This window comes from Nerophis lumbriciformis, linkage group LG06, assembly GCF_033978685.3.
Source record: "Nerophis lumbriciformis linkage group LG06, RoL_Nlum_v2.1, whole genome shotgun sequence".
NCBI lineage: Eukaryota > Metazoa > Chordata > Actinopteri > Syngnathiformes > Syngnathidae > Nerophis > Nerophis lumbriciformis.
This window is the reverse complement of record NC_084553.2, coordinates 27,785,022-27,803,425: the sequence shown is the minus strand read 5'-3', so window position 1 is coordinate 27,803,425 and position 18,404 is coordinate 27,785,022. Positions and strand designations below refer to the sequence as shown.

The following is an 18,404-nucleotide window of genomic DNA, read 5'->3' as shown; positions in this document are numbered from 1 at the left end:
TTTTGGTCCCCACGATGTAAGAAGTCCCCTTAACATGACTGTGGAAAATGTTATTACCAAAATTCACATGTTCTGCTGATCCTTAAGGAATATATATATATATATATATATATATATATATATATATATATATATATATATATATATATATATATATATATATATATATATATATATATATACAAACGTGTATATACATCAATCCCGGGCTCGGGATCTTTCTGTGTGGAGTTTGCATGTTCTCCCCGTGAGTGCGTGGGTTCCCTCCGGGTACTCCGGCTTCCTCCCACCTCCAAAGACATGCACCTGGAGATAGGTTGATTGGCAACACTAACTTGGCCCTAGTGTGTGAATGTGAGTGAATGTTGTCTGTCTATCTGTGTTGGCCCTGCGATGAGGTGGCGACTTGTTCCAGGGTGTACCCCGCCTTCCGCCCGAATGCAGCTGAGATAGGCTCCAGCAGCCTCCGTGACCCCAAAAGGGACAAGCAGTAGAAAATGGATGGATGAACACGTTACCTATAAATTTCAATAACGGCATTAATTTTTTTAACGGGCACGTCCGTTTTGACCCTCGGGCTGTGCCGTAGCGGGGGACCTTGGCTGCAATTCACTTATTACTGACGAGCCACAAGCAAGCAGAAATGGAGAAAGGAAAGGCTACCTTATGGAAATATCAGGTTCAAAGCTATGGTAAGTTGTTCTCCCGACATGAAAGGACTCGTTTTCGTCGTGAGAAGGGCGACATCACTGCAGCAAACACCTGCTGCGTGCGTCGTTGAGAGGTAGGTGGTGCTTCACTTCCGTGTTCAGATTACGGTTAAGGTGCAGTGATAACATAACATTTAGACTGTTACTGTGACGGATTTAGTACGTAAGATGACATAAAAGCTCAACAGAAATGAAAGACGGTCTGCAGGATGTCGAAAGGAGACTTTCTTTATTGCTAACAGTCGATCCGACATCAAAATATGTCAAGACACTTTCTCAAACCAATCACACACTTTTCCGGCTTCAAAATAAAAGCGCTAGACTATACATCCGGTTTAACTACATTTACAAAATAAAAAATGTCTTACAGTAAGATCCTGCTTCGTCATTAGGGATGGGCACTGGATCCTGTACTTTTTTGGCACCGACCGAAACCAGCCGGTAGCACTGGGCATGATTCACGTAAGATCCAGCGATGACATGTTTCGGTGCCTGGGTTGCGCGTGACGTCACGTCTGTTTGAATTAGCACCTGCGAGTGGTGAGTATTTGCTAGCACCAAAGAGGAAAACAGGCGATTTGGAAGCGGACATGCTCTTAGTAATCTTGCAACCCATCAATGTTTCATGACAGAAACCCAACCATGCCAAATACAAAACGCTCTAAAGTGTGGCTCGTCTTTTCCAAATGTGATGCCGATGCAGATTAAGCTTTCTGCAATATTTGTGATGCAACAATCAAGGCAAGTGGCGGGAATACTTCCAATCTGAGGAAGCACCTGGTTAATCACAGGATTTTTCTCCTGGCTGAAGAGTGCAGCCAAGTTAGATGTACGCCTGCAACTCATGCATTTGGCATCTTTAGCAACTAGGCTGCAGTCAACAACTCGGGGGAAGAAATGGCGTACCCATCCTTATTTGTCAAATATGTTTTGTAATGTTATTCTGTTATATTTGCACCTAAGGAAATTATATTAAATCAGTTGAGGAATATACCTTTTGGTTGAGTCCTCAATTACAAAATTATTAGCAGACTCAATATTACATTTTATAAATTAATAGAAAGTGTTACAACATTGCCATGCAGCAATATAAAGACCATTAACTTGTACAACATGTAAGGTACAGAATATCAGAAGCATTTATTCAGGTAGAAATATCACAGATTACAACTGGGATAGGCTCCAGCCCCCCGTGAACCCAAAAGGGACAAGCGATACAAAATGGATGGATGGGTATTACCAAACATCTTTGATAATGAAAGCATGATCATAATAATACACATTTTGTGTTATATATGCATAAAACTGGTATCCAAACATGGAAGTGTAGCTCCTTCTCTGAATGCAAGTTCTCCTAAAGCAGGACTACAAATCCTGTATTTCTACAAAATACAAAATCTGACAAGACCACAATATATATCCAGCAATTATTGTTTTATTGTCATTAAATTGTGTTTGTCCTTTTTGAGTTAAGCTGTTTAAAAAAAGCATAATGTTTAAAACCCATTTCATTCAAGCAAATAAATTGTCCGTTCATGGTGTTTAAACTTGAAAATTATTTGTCTAGGGTACACTTATTAATGATGAAAAATTATGTATATATCTACGATTAATCGCAATTAAATATTTTAATCGTTTGACAGCTCTAATATATATATATATATATATATATATATATATATATATATATATATATATATATATATATATATATATATATATATATATATATATATATATATATATATATGTATATATACATACATATATATTAACATTAAGGTAAGGTAAGTAAGTTTAGTAGAGCCTACCGTGATAGTGGACTTGCCAGCATATTTTCCATACTTGAGAAGTAGAGGCTTCACCATCCTCTTTTGGGCGACAATCTGCATTAAAGCACAGGAAGAAAATGACTGGTGGACTTCTAAAACAAACAAAGTCATCAAAGTGAGTAGAAGGATTAGATCAGGGGTGTCCAAAGTGTGGTCATTTACTTTTGTAAAGTTTGAAGATTTGTTTTCTGTCATCTAAAAACTTTTTTTTTTTTTTTTAAAGAAATCCTAAATGTTAATATAAAATGAATATAGCTGTGAAAGTTCAATAATAAGGTTGTTTGAATCAGATTAAGACTGTATTAGACTAATCAAACATGCACACTGGTTTCTTTCCACCTGGATAGCGGCAACCCTAACTTCATGAGAGCTAACAAACATAATAAAACATCACTTTACAATGTCTGCCATCATTAAGACGCCGACTGATAAAATGTTGTAATATTTCCATTTATATGAAGAATGACTCATAATTCTCACGAAGAAAAAAGGGGGGTCTTTTTGTGTCTTTCTCGCTATTTCTGGGTCTGAATTGGCTGTCAAAATACAAACCCCGTTTCCATATGAGTTGGGAAATTGTGTTAGATAAACGGAATACAATGATTTGCAAATCATTTTCAACCCATATTCAGTTGAATATGCTACAAAGACAACATATTTGATGTTCAAACTGATAAACATTTTTTTTTGCAAATAATCATTAACTTTAGAATTTGATGCCAGCAACACGTGACAAAGAAGTTGTGAAAGGTGGCAATAAATACTGATAAAGTTGCGGAATGCTCATCAAACACTTATTTGGAACATCCCACAGGTGAACAGGCAAATTGGGAACAGGTGGGTGCCATGATTGGGTATAAAAACAGCTTCCCAAAAAATGCTCAGTCTTTCACAAGAAAGATTGGGGCGAGGTATACCCCTTTGTCCACAACTGCGTGACCAAATAGTCAAACAGTTTAAGAACAACGTTTCTCAAAGTGCAATTGCAAGAAATTTAGGGATTTCAACATCTACGGTCCATAATATCATCAAAAGGTTCAGAGAATCTGGAGAAATCACTGCACGTAAGCGGCATGGCCGGAAACCAACATTGAATGACCGTGACCTTAGATCTCTCAGACGGCACTGTATCAAAAACCGACATCAATCTCTAAAGGATATCACCACATGGGCTCAGGAACACTTCAGAAAACCACTGTCACTAAATACAGTTGGTCGCTACATCTGTAAGTGCAAGTTAAAGCTCTACTATGCAAAGCCAAAGCCATTTATCAACAACATCCAGAAACGCCACCGGCTTCTCTGTTCTCGAGATCATCTAAGATGGACTCATGCAAAGTGGAAAAGTGTTCTGTGGTCTGACGAGTCCACATTTCAAATTGTTTTTAGAAATATTCGACATCGTGTCATCCGGACCAAAGGGGAAGCAAACCATCCAGACTGTTATAAACGCAAAGTTCAAAAGCCAGCATCTGTGATGGTATGGGGGTGCATTAGTGCCCAAGGCATGGGTAACTTACACATCTGTGAAGGCACCATTAATGCTGAAAGGTACATACAGGTTTTGGAACAACATATGCTGCCATCTAAGCGCCGTCTTTTTCATGGACGCCCCTGCTTATTTCAGCAAGACAATGCCAAGCCACATTCAGCACGTGTTACAACAGCGTGGCTTCGTAAAAAAAGAGTGCGGGTACTTTCCTGGCACGCCTGCAGTCCAGACCTGTCTCCCATCGAAAATGTGTGGCGCATTATGAAGCGTAAAATACGACAGCGGAGACCCCGGACTGTTGAACGACTGAAGCTCTACATAAAACAAGAATGGGAAAGAATTCCACTTTCAAAGCTTCAATAATTAGGTTCCTCAGTTCCCAATCGTTTATTGTGTGTTGTTAAAAGAAAAGGTGATGTAACACAGTGGTGAACATGCTCTTTCCCAACTACTTTGACACGTGTTGCAGCCATGAATTCTAAGTTAATTATAATTTGCAAAAAAATAATACCGTTTTTGAGTTTGAACATCAAATATCTTGTCTTTGTAGTGCATTCAATTGAATATGGGTTGAAAAGGATTTGCAAATCATTGTATTCCGTTTATATTTACATCTAAGACAATTTCCCAACTCATATGGAAACGGGGTTTGTATACCACGTTGTCGGATTACGTCCTCATCCTTCTCCTATCAAGGTGAGCGGCATCATTTACGATCTAGAACAGGGGTGTCAAATGTACATCCCTGTACGAGCAAGTTTTTTCCGGCCCGCGGCCCGCAAGATGTGTTTGCTAAGTATAAAAATTAGCTGCAAAATTTTTATGAAAGAAACTGCTGTTCTAAATGTGTCCACTGGATGTCGCAATAGAAATTCAAGTTTAACCCACGTCACACATGACAGTGTTTAAAGATGACGTGTCAGCTAACTTTAAGCGCCCTCTGGATTGGCTGCCGCTACTCCAATCAGCTGCTTCTGTTGTGGTTTGCAGCAGACAGTGGCAGACGCACAAACAACGCACAATACCTTCTTCCATTGTAAATTATCCACTCGATATAACAAAACAATAAGATGCAAAGACATAAGTCAACATGACCATCATTTTTGTAATTAGAGTTCCGTGCAGCGCTCGCAATTGGTTGACGGCGCGATGGGCAACCTGAACTCCATTGTAAAAATGTGTGTCACTACATTTGTTGTTTGTTCTATTTTATTTTATACTTAAATGTGCCATGTTCACATTGGTCAAGTTTGCAGTTATGTTACCTTAACCTCAACCTGACTGTATTCTTGAACAGTATGATAGTTTGGTGACTGTAAGCTCACTGCCTATCATTTGTTTATCTGTTAAATATCAATGTCCTGTGTTTAGTCTAATGTTAAGTTTATGCTTAGTGTGTGTCAAATCTTGTTTAATCTTGTTTGATATTGCACATTGGAGTATGGGAGAAACACAATTTCAGTCTGCTATGTAATGTACTGTCGCATGGCCTGATTGACAATACAGTTTGACTTGACTTGACCTTTATTTCGGCTATGGTGTAATTTTTGATAACTGTTTTGTTTATATAATAAGTGTAATATTTGAATGATGATAAATAAGGGCAGCACGGTGGAAGAGGGGTTAGTGCATTTGCCTCACAATACGAAGGTCCTGAGTAGTCTTGGGTTCAATCCCGGGCTCGGGATCTTTCTGTGTGGAGTTTGCATGTTCTCCCCGTGACTGCGTGGGTTCCCTCCGGGTACTCCGGCTTCCTCCCACCTCCAAAGACATGTACCTGGGGATAGGTTGATTGGCAACACTAAATTGGCCCTAGTGTGTGAATGTGAGTGTGAATGTTGTCTGTCTATCTGTGTTGGCCCTGCGATGAGGTGGCGACTTGTCCAGGGTGTACCCCGCCTTCCGCCCGATTGTAGCTGAGATAGGCTCCAGCGCCCCCCGCTACCCCAAAAAGGGAATAAGCAGTAGAAAATGGATGGATGGATGGATGGATAAATAAGTGTGTTGTGGCAGTTGCAGATGTCACCAATGCGGCGGTTTGAAGAAACACTCGATTGCTTTTCGAAACACGTCTTTAATGGTGAACTGCCAACATGAGAATGCTAAACAGGAAGTGTTTAAAGTTTAATGGCTTTGTTAATACACTGAGACAAGGTCTAAGTTCATTTTGTTCTTTATGGGTTTTTTTGAAACTACACCATTTCTCCTCTCTGAGCTGCCACCTTAACGTGGTAGAGGAGTTTGCGTGTCCCAATGATCCTAGGAGCTATGTTGTCCGGGGGCTTTATGCCCCCTGGTAGGGTCTCCCAAGGCAAACTGGTCCTAGGTGAGGGATCAGACAAAGAGCAGCTTGAAGATCTCTATGAGGAACACTGACAAGGAACCCAGATTTCCCTCGCCCGGACGCGGGTCACCGGGGCCCCCCTCTGGAGCCAGGCCCGGAGGTGGGGCACGATGGCGAGCGCCTGGTGGCCGGGCCTGCCCCCATGGGGCCCGGCCGGGCACAGCCCGAAGAGGCAACGTGGGTCCCCCCTCCAATGGGCTCACCACCCATAGCAGGGGTCATAGAGGTCGGGTGCGATGTGAGCTGGGCGGCAGCCGAAGGCAGGGCACTTGGCGGTCCGATCCTCGGCTACAGAAGCTAGCTCTTGGGACGTGGAACGTCACCTCGCTGGGGGGGAAGGAGCCTGAGCTAGTGCGCGAGGTGGAGAAGTTCCGGCTAGATATAGTCGGACTCACTTCGACGCACAGCAAGGGCTCTGGAACCAGTTCTCTCGAGAGGGGCTGGACTCTCTTCCACTCTGGCGTTGCCGGCAGTGAGAGGCGACGGGCTGGGGTGGCAATTCTTGTTTCCCCCCGGCTCAGAGCCTGCACATTGGAGTTCAACCCGGTGGACGAGAGGGTAGCTTCCCTCCGCCTTCGGGTGGGGGGATGGGTCCTGACTGTGGTTTGCGCTTATGCGCCAAACCACAGCTCAGAGTACCCACCCTTTTTGGATTCACTCGAGGGAGTACTTGAGAGTGCGCCCCCGGGTGATTCCCTCGTTCTACTGGGAGACTTCAATGCTCATGTTGGCAGCGACAGTGAAACCTGGAGAGGCGTGATTGGGAAGAATGGCCGCCCGGATCTGAATCCGAGTGGTGTTTTGTTATTGGACTTTTGTGCTCGTCACAGATTGTCAATAACAAACACCATGTTCAAACATAAGGGTGTCCATATGTGCACTTGGCACCAGGACACCCTAGGCCGCAGTTCCATGATCGACTTTGTAGTTGTGTCATCGGATTTGCGGCCTCATGTTTTGGACACTCGGGTGAAGAGAGGGGCGGAGCTTTCTACCGATCACCACCTGGTGGTGAGTTGGCTGCGATGGTGGGGGAGGATGCCGGACAGACCTGGCAGGCCCAAACGCATTGTGAGGGTTTGCTGGGAACGTCTGGCAGAGTCTCCTGTCAGAGAGAGTTTCAATTCCCACCTCCGGAAGAACTTTGAACATGTCACGAGGGATGTGCTGGACATTGAGTCCGAATGGACCATGTTCCGCGCCTCTATTGTCGAGGCGGCTGATTGAAGCTGTGGCCGCAAGGTAGTTGGTGCTTGTCGTGGCGGTAATCCTAGAACCCGTTGGTGGACACCGGCGGTGAGGGATGCCGTCAATCTGAAGAAGGAGTCCTATCGGGTTCTTTTGGCTCATAGGACTCCTGAGGCAGCGGACAAGTACCGACAGGCCAAGCGGTGTGCGGCTTCAGCGGTCGCAGAGGCAAAAACTCGGACATGGGAGGAGTTCGGTGAGGCCATGGAAAACGACTTCCGGACGGCTTCGAAGCAATTCTGGTCCACCATCCGCCGCCTCAGGAAGGGGAAGCAGTGCACTATCAACACCGTGTATGGTGAGGATGGTGTTCTGCTGACCTCGACTGCGGATGTTGTGGATCGGTGGAGGGAATACTTCGAAGACCTCCTCAATCCCACCAACACGTCTTCCTATGAGGAAGCAGTGCCTGGGGAGTCTGTGGTGGGCTCTCCTATTTCTGGGGCTGAGGTTGCTGAGGTAGTTAAAAAGCTCCTATGTGGCAAGGCCCCGGGGGTAGATGAGATCCGCCCGGAGTTCCTTAAGGCTCTGGATGCTGTGGGGCTGTCTTGGTTGACAAGACTCTGCAGCATCGCGTGGACATCGGGGGCGGTACCTCTGGATTGGCAGACCGGGGTGGTGGTTCCTCTCTTTAAGAAGGGGAACCGGAGGGTGTGTTCTAACTATCGTGGGATCACACTCCTCAGCCTTCCCGGTAAGGTCTATTCAGGTGTACTGGAGAGGAGGCTACGCCGGATAGTCGAACCTCGGATTCAGGAGGAACAGTGTGGTTTTCGTCCTGGTCGTGGAACTGTGGACCAGCTCTATACTCTCGGCAGGGTCCTTGAGGGTGCATGGGAGTTTGCCCAACCAGTCTATATGTGTTTTGTGGACTTGGAGAAGGCATTCGACCGTGTCCCTCGGGAAGTCCTGTGGGGAGTGCTCAGAGAGTACGGGGTATCGGACTGTCTGATTGTGGCAGTCCGCTCCCTGTATGATCAGTGCCAGAGCTTGGTCCGCATTGCCGGTAGTAAGTCGGACACGTTTCCAGTGAGGGTTGGACTCCGCCAAGGCTGCCCTTTGTCACCGATTCTGTTCATAACTTTTATGGACAGAATTTCTAGGCGCAGTCAAGGCGTTGAGGGGATCTGGTTTGGTGGCTGCAGGATTAGGTCTCTGCTTTTTGCAGATGATGTGGTCCTGATGGCTTCATCTGGCCAGGATCTTCAGCTCTCACTGGATCGGTTCGCAGCTGAGTGTGAAGCGACTGGGATGAGAATCAGCACCTCCAAGTCCGAGTCCATGGTTCTCGCCCGGAAAAGGGTGGAGTGCCATCTCCGGGTTGGGGAGGAGATCTTGCCCCAAGTGGAGGAGTTCAAGTACCTCGGAGTCTTGTTCACGAGTGGGGGAAGAGTGGATCGTGAGATCGACAGGCGGATCGGTGCGGCGTCTTCAGTAATGCGGACGCTGTATCGATCCGTTGTGGTGAAGAAGGAGCTGAGCCGGAAGGCAAAGCTCTCAATTTACCGGTCGATCTACGTTCCCATCCTCACCTATGGTCATGAGCTTTGGGTTATGACCGAAAGGACAAGATCACGGGTACAAGCGGCCGAAATGAGTTTCCTCCGCCGGGTGGCGGGGCTCTCCCTTAGAGATAGGGTGAGAAGCTCTGCCATCCGGGAGGAGCTCAAAATAAAGCCGCTGCTCCTCCACATCGAGAGGAGCCAGATGAGGTGGTTCGGGCATCTGATCAGGATGCCACCCGAACGCCTCCCTAGGGAGGTGTTTAGGGCACGTCCCACCGGTAGGAGGCCGCGGGGAAGACCCAGGACACGTTGGGAAGACTATGTCTCCCGGCTGGCCTGGGAACGCCTCGGGGTCCCACAGGAAGAGCTGGACGAAGTGGCTGGGGAGAGGGAAGTCTGGGCTTCCCTGCTTAAGCTGCTGCCCCCGCGACCCGACCTCGGATAAGCGGAAGAAGATGGATGGATGGATACACCATTTTTTTCCTCAGAATTTTCAATGAACTTGAAGTGTTTTGCCCAGAGTATTATTTGTAATGTGTACATTTTCAGAATTTGCTTGTTCTATGTTTGGCCAAAGTAAAACAAATAATGAATGCAATGATTTTACTAGTCCGGGCCACGTGGGAATACGTTTTCCTCCATGCGGCCCCTGAGCTAAAATGAGTTTGACACCCGAATAAACTTTCATGAGCTCCAAGGCAAGAAAAATCTTTCCACTCAATAATGTCAACATTACCACACAAGCTTGTGATCACGGCGCGGCTATAAATAGTTTGTCTGTGTTAGCGCTTATAATAACAATATCACTAATACTTGGTTAATATTCAAGTATTGTTGGCTGGTTTTGAATGGTTATTTATTGGGTTTTATGGGCGGAATAGAGGGCCTCCCGTTGGACAATTGTAAGCAGACTTTTTTTTTTACGGTTATTGACAAGTTAGATTGCATTAAAAAAAAATACATCTGTTGTTATGTTTCATAGTGATTGTAAAACAATAGGCAAAATTCCCCCCCAAAAATTGTATTTTCCCTTTAATGCATTCACACACAGCACCAACATTTTGGAACAAGGATGAATCATTTAAGTGATAGAAGAAAAGTAAAAATATATGACATTTATGTGTGGCAGCATAGGAAAAAATGTATGTACAAGTTTTATTTTGGCATCCCATTTCCCATAACTGTGGTGAATTCAAGGACCCCTGAAACAGAGGCGGCATTAGCTTTTAAAGACAGGGGGAGACTTAACTCCAAGGAGATGCACTAATAATAATATATTCATAATATTAATTATTATAACTTGTACTATCCATTGATGATAATCCTATGTGGACTAGCTGAAGTGAAGGAAAACTTGATAGATTTATAATCATAATTAGGTGAATAATGACAGGTTATAAGATTATTTGAAATCATATTCTGGCCACTTTATATTGAATTTGATGGCACTACTTCTGTAAAAAAAAGAAACATTTTTTTTTCAAACAAAACCATATTATTTAGGGAGGTTTATCAGGATATGTTCTAGATATGTTTTAGCTATGTTAATCCCATCTTTTGAATTTAATTTAATTTAAGTGTGCTTTTAAAAGCGAGTTTGAATCAAATCAATGCAACAATATGTTTTTTTACAAATTGGGTTTAGGCTGGGATGGGGGGCCATTTAGAGTCTTTTGTGAGGGGAGCCAGAATTTGGTGATACAACACAGGAAATGACCATCCAACTTCAAATTCATGCAGTTCAACAGAGCATCAAAATACTGTAGAGCATTATGGACACTATCAAGACAAGTGAACATGTTTACCTGGCCAAGCGTACACTCCACGCCACCCAGGAAGTCGTCGTCACGCGTCCCGATGCTATGAGTACCGTGGATGTCGTACACTTCAAAGCGCAGCTTCTGAACTTCTTCAAAGTAGTAGTCCAAGGAGAAAACCTTGGCGAAGACTGGATGCAAGTTGCTCTTGATTACTTCTGTCCTGTCCAACTGAAAGGAAAATAACTCATTTTCGTTTCATCAATCATCAGAATCTGGGAACTATTGGTTTGGAGAAGCTCTATATATTTTCACAAAAGAGTGGAATGCTATAAAATAGATTCCTGATACAAATGTGCTCGTACTGAGGAAGACCACCGCACAGCAAAGAGAACATTTCCAGGATCTGTGAAGAGGAAGATATGAGAGAAGATTGGAGTGCTCTGACATTTAATCTGAGAAAACGTCCATGTCTGCCTTTCACTGCCTGACAAGAAAGTTGAGCTCTCTGAGGCCCCATCTGCTCCATCCTGTAGTTTTTTTGTAAAATCTATAAATATTTTATGCGGTCCAGAGTTGCACAAGGTCACCTGTGTCATATGGGCATGTTTATTAAACAAACAAGAATGAAAATGTAGGGAAAAAATCCTGAATTTTCTCATTGTTTTCTATCAAAGGTTCTAAATAATGCTTCAACGACTCAAAATGGATTGCAAATTTCAGACTGAAACCCATGTAACACATTGTAATGTTTAAAATGATCTTTATTTTTTTGTTTTATTGTGAGTGTTTAGGGAAAATCGTCACATGGTTTACATCACAGCAATATGAGGCGTACCACAGGTCGCAATCAGTTGCCCTTTTAATGTGATTTTGTGTGTTTCCACTGGGGTCTGTCTTTAGAAAAGTTCACTTCTTCACGCAGCATTGTAAATAAAACTCACATTTTTGACTATCTCATTCCTTTTTGTGCTCAACAATGCTATGTGTTCATCTCACTTTGTGTATGTGTTTGTTTAGTTAGTATGATTACCTAAAAAAGTTGTAGAGGGGTGGGGGGGGGGGGGGGGGGGGGGCTTTGTGGCCTGCGACACATTGTAGAAATAAAATGACCTATGGGAAAATATAGCAAATATGGGAAAATTGGAGCAAAAGGGCACACTGTCAAGGGAAAAGACGGAAATGTTGATAATAATAACTAATAACACAACTCCTTGTTTTAAAGATATAACTATTTTTAGCATCTTGCATTCTTTGATTTTGTATAATGCAGTTCTCAGGTGCAAACGTTTAGACAGCTCTGAGTTAGGTAAGGTCAGTTAAGATTTTCCAAGATTTTGATTTCTCTATGAATGATTTATGGTAAAAATGTAGGCGAGTTCTGTATTTTTCACTTTGGTGCAGAATGAAACTCAGATGGTTTGGCCCTGGTGGAAGTCTGCAGTTGAAGACAACAATGTGTTTTATACAAGACAAAAACTATTCGGCGCTTCCAAGCTTTTATATACTCCGGGTTATTGATTGTGAACATTGTTTTTTTTCTTTTCTATGAGTCACCCATAATGACAAAATCAAAAATAAATCACATTAGTAACTAGAAATGTTATGTTGTGGTGTCTGTTTGACTGTGGAATAAAAAGTCATGCCTGGCTATTGTTCATTTATTTATAATTTTCTGTCACTTTTTCCTGTTTAGTCTGTCTTCACTGACTTTGGTCACCATGATCTGGCCACAAGTCCATGACAGGACATACACTGTATGGACAAATATGGTCAATTAAGAGTGGCTATGCATGCTTTTGGGTGCACACATGCGGAGAACATATAAACGCCACACAGAGGGGTCCAATTTGAAACTCTAATACACCACCATGCTGTGCATAATAATATTAATTATTGTCAAATGTAACCTGTGGATGTCTTTACACACTAATTTCCATTTTGGCTAAATGCAATCATCTGATCTGATGTCTCGTTATCATTGCTTTCCTCCCCCTCTCTTTGTGCCATCTGGATGGACAGACTTGGGATGAGTTTGATGCGTCTGTTTGTTGATGAGACCTAATCTAGGGAACAGAGGATAGTTTGTGCCAGGAGCTTGGATGTTGCTGTTGTTGGGGGTGTGAAACCTCAACTACACACACATCTCTGTCATGGTAAATTAAAGTTGCCTTTAATCATCTCTGCTATGAACACTGTGTAGAGATCGATGGACAGATGGATGGATGGATGATTGGACAGACGGACGGACGGACGGATGGATGGGTAGATAGACTGACAGACAGATAAACAGACACTGGAGATAAAGGGCACACTGAACTCATGTCAGTCACAAATGCGTCCAGGAAAAGAACAACACAGAAATCCAGTTACAATTATAATGTTCCATTTCCTTTGAAAATATGAGACTTTTTAAGTACCAAGTTACAGGAAAAACATCACTTGTAATTGAATGAATCTCCTGATTGTTTTTTGGCTTTTGCCCACGATTTAACAGGCAAACAACAGACAAGCCTCCCACACTCCAAATCAGCCTGGGAGCAGTCCAAGAAAACAGACGTTTGAAACTGGAGAACAACTCAATCCCAGTAGCATATGAACATGCACACGCAAGAATTTCGCCAGGAAATGTTATAAAAAGTTGAGCAAAATATTACAGAAGACAATATTAGTGAAACAACTTCCCAAAACTACAAGAGATGCTGGTAATGCCAATTTCAAGGTACACATTAGAGTTGTAACATTACACTCAAACAATAGAAATAGCATCTTTTTACCAACACCAATCCCACAGTTATTCCAAATTATGAAAAATATTATTAATAGTAATGATGGCATTAATAATAATAATTGTTATTATTATTATATTATTATTTGTGATAATTAAAGTATGATAATGATAATGATCATAATGATATTATTATTATAATTTAGCCTAATAATAATAATGTTTAAAAATAAATGAGTAGGAAGACAAAATTATTCATCAAGTCAAGAACATGGCACAATCACTCGCCCACTGCACAATAGATTCATGTCTTAATAAGTCAAAAGAAAGGTCCGAATTAATACGATCAATTCCACCGCAAACTGAAGAATGATAACCAGGGCGAGTTAGGGGGCGTAAACAAGGTAGAAGTGTCGGCCAGCATGCCAACCCAAATGGTTCAGATGACTGAAATTTCACTAGCAAGTTATTGTTGTGTATTTTTTGCTTTCCCCATAATATCAATTATTTTTTGAGTAATCAATAGATAACGAGCTTGGAACGCCCACTTTCCATCTCCAGACTCGCTGTGCCGCCCCTCTTGGTGTGATGTCATCTTCAGAACTGGAGCCCATTTCTCCGCATAGACAGAGTGGATAAAGGCATGTCAAAGTGTTATTTTAAACACTCAATGGCATGTTTTTGTCGCCCTGGTCCATGATAAATTATTCATAAAGTGATATGTTTAACACAAAAGAAAATCACCACTTCCGGACCTCTGTCCTCTTCCATAGACACCATAGCCTGTGTTTCCTCATGAGCTTTCAGCTTTTCCTCAAGCATCATGAGAAAAACATCAGTAGAAGAGAATGCAAAATAAAATACCAGTGGCTCACCTTCTTTTATCTAATTTTTTAATGCTCTTCTTTCTCCATGTTTCCACAGGTTCTGACTCAGTATTTCTTCCCTACAGGGTGCTCCTGATTTCACTGATCTCAGTTAGCTTCAGTCTTTTACTTTTTTTTCCCAACCAAACTTCAATCGGAGCCCTTCTTCTTCAAAAGTCAGAATCATTCAAATAATGGCTGCTAATTACATTCCTCTCGCTTGGTCAGTACCATTTTGCTTGGTGAATTTCACTAGAGAGGTCTATACTTTCCTCATATTCCCATCATTTGGAAATATAAGCAGGCTTAGTGTTCCTTTAAATTCTGCATTAAGATATCATGATTTGGGAAGAAGATGCTACCAAAACACAAACTACGCAACAGGAAATTGCCTCCAGTCTTTTGTAAGCGACGTCAGCCGGCTGATGCAGGCCCGCCCACATTTTAGAGCTAAAAGTGAGTGGACCAAAATGTGCTGAAACTTGTTAGAAAACAAGCTTATTGTCCACTGCGTCTATTCTGAAGGAAATCTTACCTGCAGACATTATTTTTCGGCCAAGAACTATGAAATAAGTGCCAACGTTAGAGAGGTCCTTTAAATAAAATGTCGGTATTTGTTTGTAATGAAGCTCAATAAGTCAAATGTTTAAAAAAATAAATCATTGAGAAATTAGATTGTATGTTAGTGTTAATCGAGATCACTTTTTATATTTTTTGGCCGTAGTGCCGTCTACAACTGCACAGATTGGAATGTTTAGTATTTTCTTGCAAAAATGAACTGAATTTGACATGTTGGTGAATCAAACAACTGCTGTGTGAGCCAATGACATTTAAACTGAAGAACACCAAAACATTTACAAAATTGCATGACGAGTGTATGAAAACAGCATATAATTCTGGACGTTCGCACAATACTTTTATTAGTGTGTTTTGTTTGCGAAACAGAAAAATAATTACTTAATGTTTGTGTGTTTAACTATGAAACCGTGACGTAAGTAAAATCAGTCTTTTAATTGGAGATTTTAATAGGATTTTAAGAAAACTGTGATCATATTTTATAAAAAAAAAATAATAATAATAATTTAAAACTAATTCCTGTCAATAGTGAGATGTGGATCACCAAAACTGTAAAGGCTTGAAAAAAAGCTCAAGAGCTGCAGGAAAACACAGACAAATCCTGTTGTTTTAGTAGTATTTTGACTGCATGTTTTTGCCAGACTTTTCTGTTGGCATAAACAATCTATAATATTTGTTTGCTTAGGACAAAGGTGCTAAACTCAAGGCCCGGGGCCAAATCCGGCCCATCACATAATTTTATTGTGGACCGCCTAGGGGTGTAACATTATTGTAGATATAATGTTGTGACGTCTGACGGTATGAAATGGAAACTTAGTGAGTGTAGGTTTTTTTTGGTGCTTTTGCATTGGCCAGTGTAAAAATAAACTACATCTCCCATAATCCTCTGCGCAGCGAGGGACCAGAGGACGGGACCAGAAGGCGGGGGCGTGGAACGCAGTAAAGGGAAGAAAAGGAGGACGCATGCAGGAGAAGTGTGATCAGAGGAGATATGAGGAATTGTTTTTTGTGGACATTTCCTGATCATTTCATCAAAGTCCATCCATAACATTTTGAGTTATTAGTACAAACAGACAAACAAACCCTGCAGAAAACATAACCTCTTTGGCGTAGGTCTGCGTACCTAAACGCTACCTTTGTCTCGAGCGTTTCCAAGGTGACGCAGAGCGATGTTGTCCCGCCGCAGAGGGACATATGAGAATCCTACTGATAAACCATCACTCGGAAAAAGATATTTGAAGCCAGTGAAGCTAAACATCCAATTTTGAGGTATTTACATCTGTAAAAGTTAAATCGTTATCTATTTTCTTGAAACAGTGGATGTTTCCACACAATTCTTTGCACTTGAAAATACTTGTTTGTAGTAATAAATATGTTTCGAACACTTGAGCATTATGTTTGTGTTCAATTACAGTAAGTGTGTTTATCCTACATTTCTGCCACTTCATTTTACACACTATGGCATTTTTACAAAGTCTTTTTTTTGTACAATTTCACAATAATTTCGTATTACGGCTTTATGTGGGAACTGCACTTTTTTGAAATTTTGCCTATCGTTCACAATCATTATGAAAGACATGACAACAGATGTTTTATTTTGGGTTTTTTTTATGCATTCTAACTCATAGATAAACATTTTTTTTAAAGTCTGTTTATAGCGAAACCAAAGGGAGGTCCTCTATTCTGCCCATAAAAGCCAATAAATAACTATCCAAAAACCGCCAACAATACTCCATTCACGTTTCGCTACCTGAATATTAACCAAGTATTAGTTACAACACGAAAGGATGCTTGGTTACCATGAATTGATTTACGTGGACCCCGACTTAAACAAGTTGAAAAACTTATTTGGGTGTTACCATTTTGTGGTCAATTGTACGGAATATGTACTTCACTGTGCAATCTACTAATAAAAGTTTAAATCAATCAATAAATGGTTCCACCCCCTATTCTATGTGAGAATTATGAGTCATTCTTCATCGAAATAGGAATATATGAACATCCAAGCAGTCACCTTTTCTAATGACAGCAGACATTGCACAGTAAGTGATGTTGGCTCTCATAAAGTCTGCAGTGAGTGATAATCAATGATGTTGTTTTTAAAAAAAAAAAGCTAACCTTGTGATTTTGTTTTTTTGAAATTAATGTCCCGTTTAAGCTTAAAATGATCAAAATACATAAATATGAAATTGTATTGTAAATGTGCCCATTACAATATTAAATATATACTTACATCATGTATATAAAACCTTAATGGAGGTGTTTGGATGTTTTTAAGGATGTTTAGGCAGAATAGAGTGGCTCCCATAGGCTCCATTGTAAGCAAACGTTTATTTACTAGTTAGAATGCATAAAAAAGAAAAAATATGTACTTTTCTCTTACATAAGGATTGTGAATGATTCAAATTCCAAAAAAAAGTGAGAACTTTATATTGTTACATCCCTAAGACCGTCAATTAATTCTAATGTGGACTGCCAAATCATTTTATTGTGGCCCGCCACGGTATTTATGTGGCCAGCCACATCCACCAAATAATTTTACTTGGCCCACCATGTCATTGATGTGGCCTGCAAAAGGCTGGAAATAAAAAAATAAAAAACACTTGCTGGCTAAAAGTAGTTGGTCTTTAAATGTTGACAGAAAAATGTTGCACATGTAATATAATTAAATCATATAATAACATTTCTTGCGATGTGGCCCTCAATAAAAAAGAGTTGGACACCCCTGGTTTAGGACAACAAGCACTTGGGGGGAGCACATGATCCCGAAAGCTGTGACCACGTTCAAGTCAATTAAGATGCGCAGTCTTTACATTCTCAGTAACTATTGTTATTTGGAGCTTGGAAGAATTCCATTTGATTTGCAACCTAAAAATTAAAACCCTAATAATATTAAACCACAAAATGGGGCCATAAACAACATGTTTAGGGCCCTAAAAAGCTTAGGGTTTGCCATTGATTGATTGATTGAGACTTTTATTAGTAGGTTGCACAGTGAAGTACATATTCCGTACAATTGACCACTAAATGGTAACACCCGAATAAGTTTTTCAACTTGTTTAAGTCGGGTTCCACTTAAATTGATTCATGATTCAGATATATACACCATTAGATATATACTATCATCATAATACAGTCATCACACAAGATAATCATCAGGGTGTATACATTGAATTATTTACATTATTTACAATTCGGGGTGTGGAGGGGCGGGGGGGGGGGGGGGGGGGGGCTTAGGTTTTGTTGTTATCAGTCATCAACAATTGTGATTAGAGAAATGGATATTGAAACAGTGTAGGTCTGACTTGGTAGGATATGTACAGCAAGTAGTGGTCATAGAAAGAGA

The 18,404-nt window shown here is 41.3% G+C and overlaps 1 protein-coding gene across 2 annotated transcripts in view; it reads right to left on the bottom strand.

Annotated features, from left to right (window-relative positions):
- cpne7 (copine VII) overlaps positions 1–18,404 on the bottom strand; it is a 112,751-nt gene that overhangs the window by 71,220 nt on the left and 23,127 nt on the right. For both annotated transcript variants that reach the window (XM_061964028.1, XM_061964029.1), the window contains 2 exons: positions 10,937–11,119; positions 2,522–2,596 (listed from right to left, as the gene is read on the bottom strand). In XM_061964028.1, the coding sequence (XP_061820012.1) occupies positions 2,522–2,596; positions 10,937–11,119 (258 nt within the window). The remainder of the gene's footprint in view (positions 1–2,521; positions 2,597–10,936; positions 11,120–18,404) is intronic.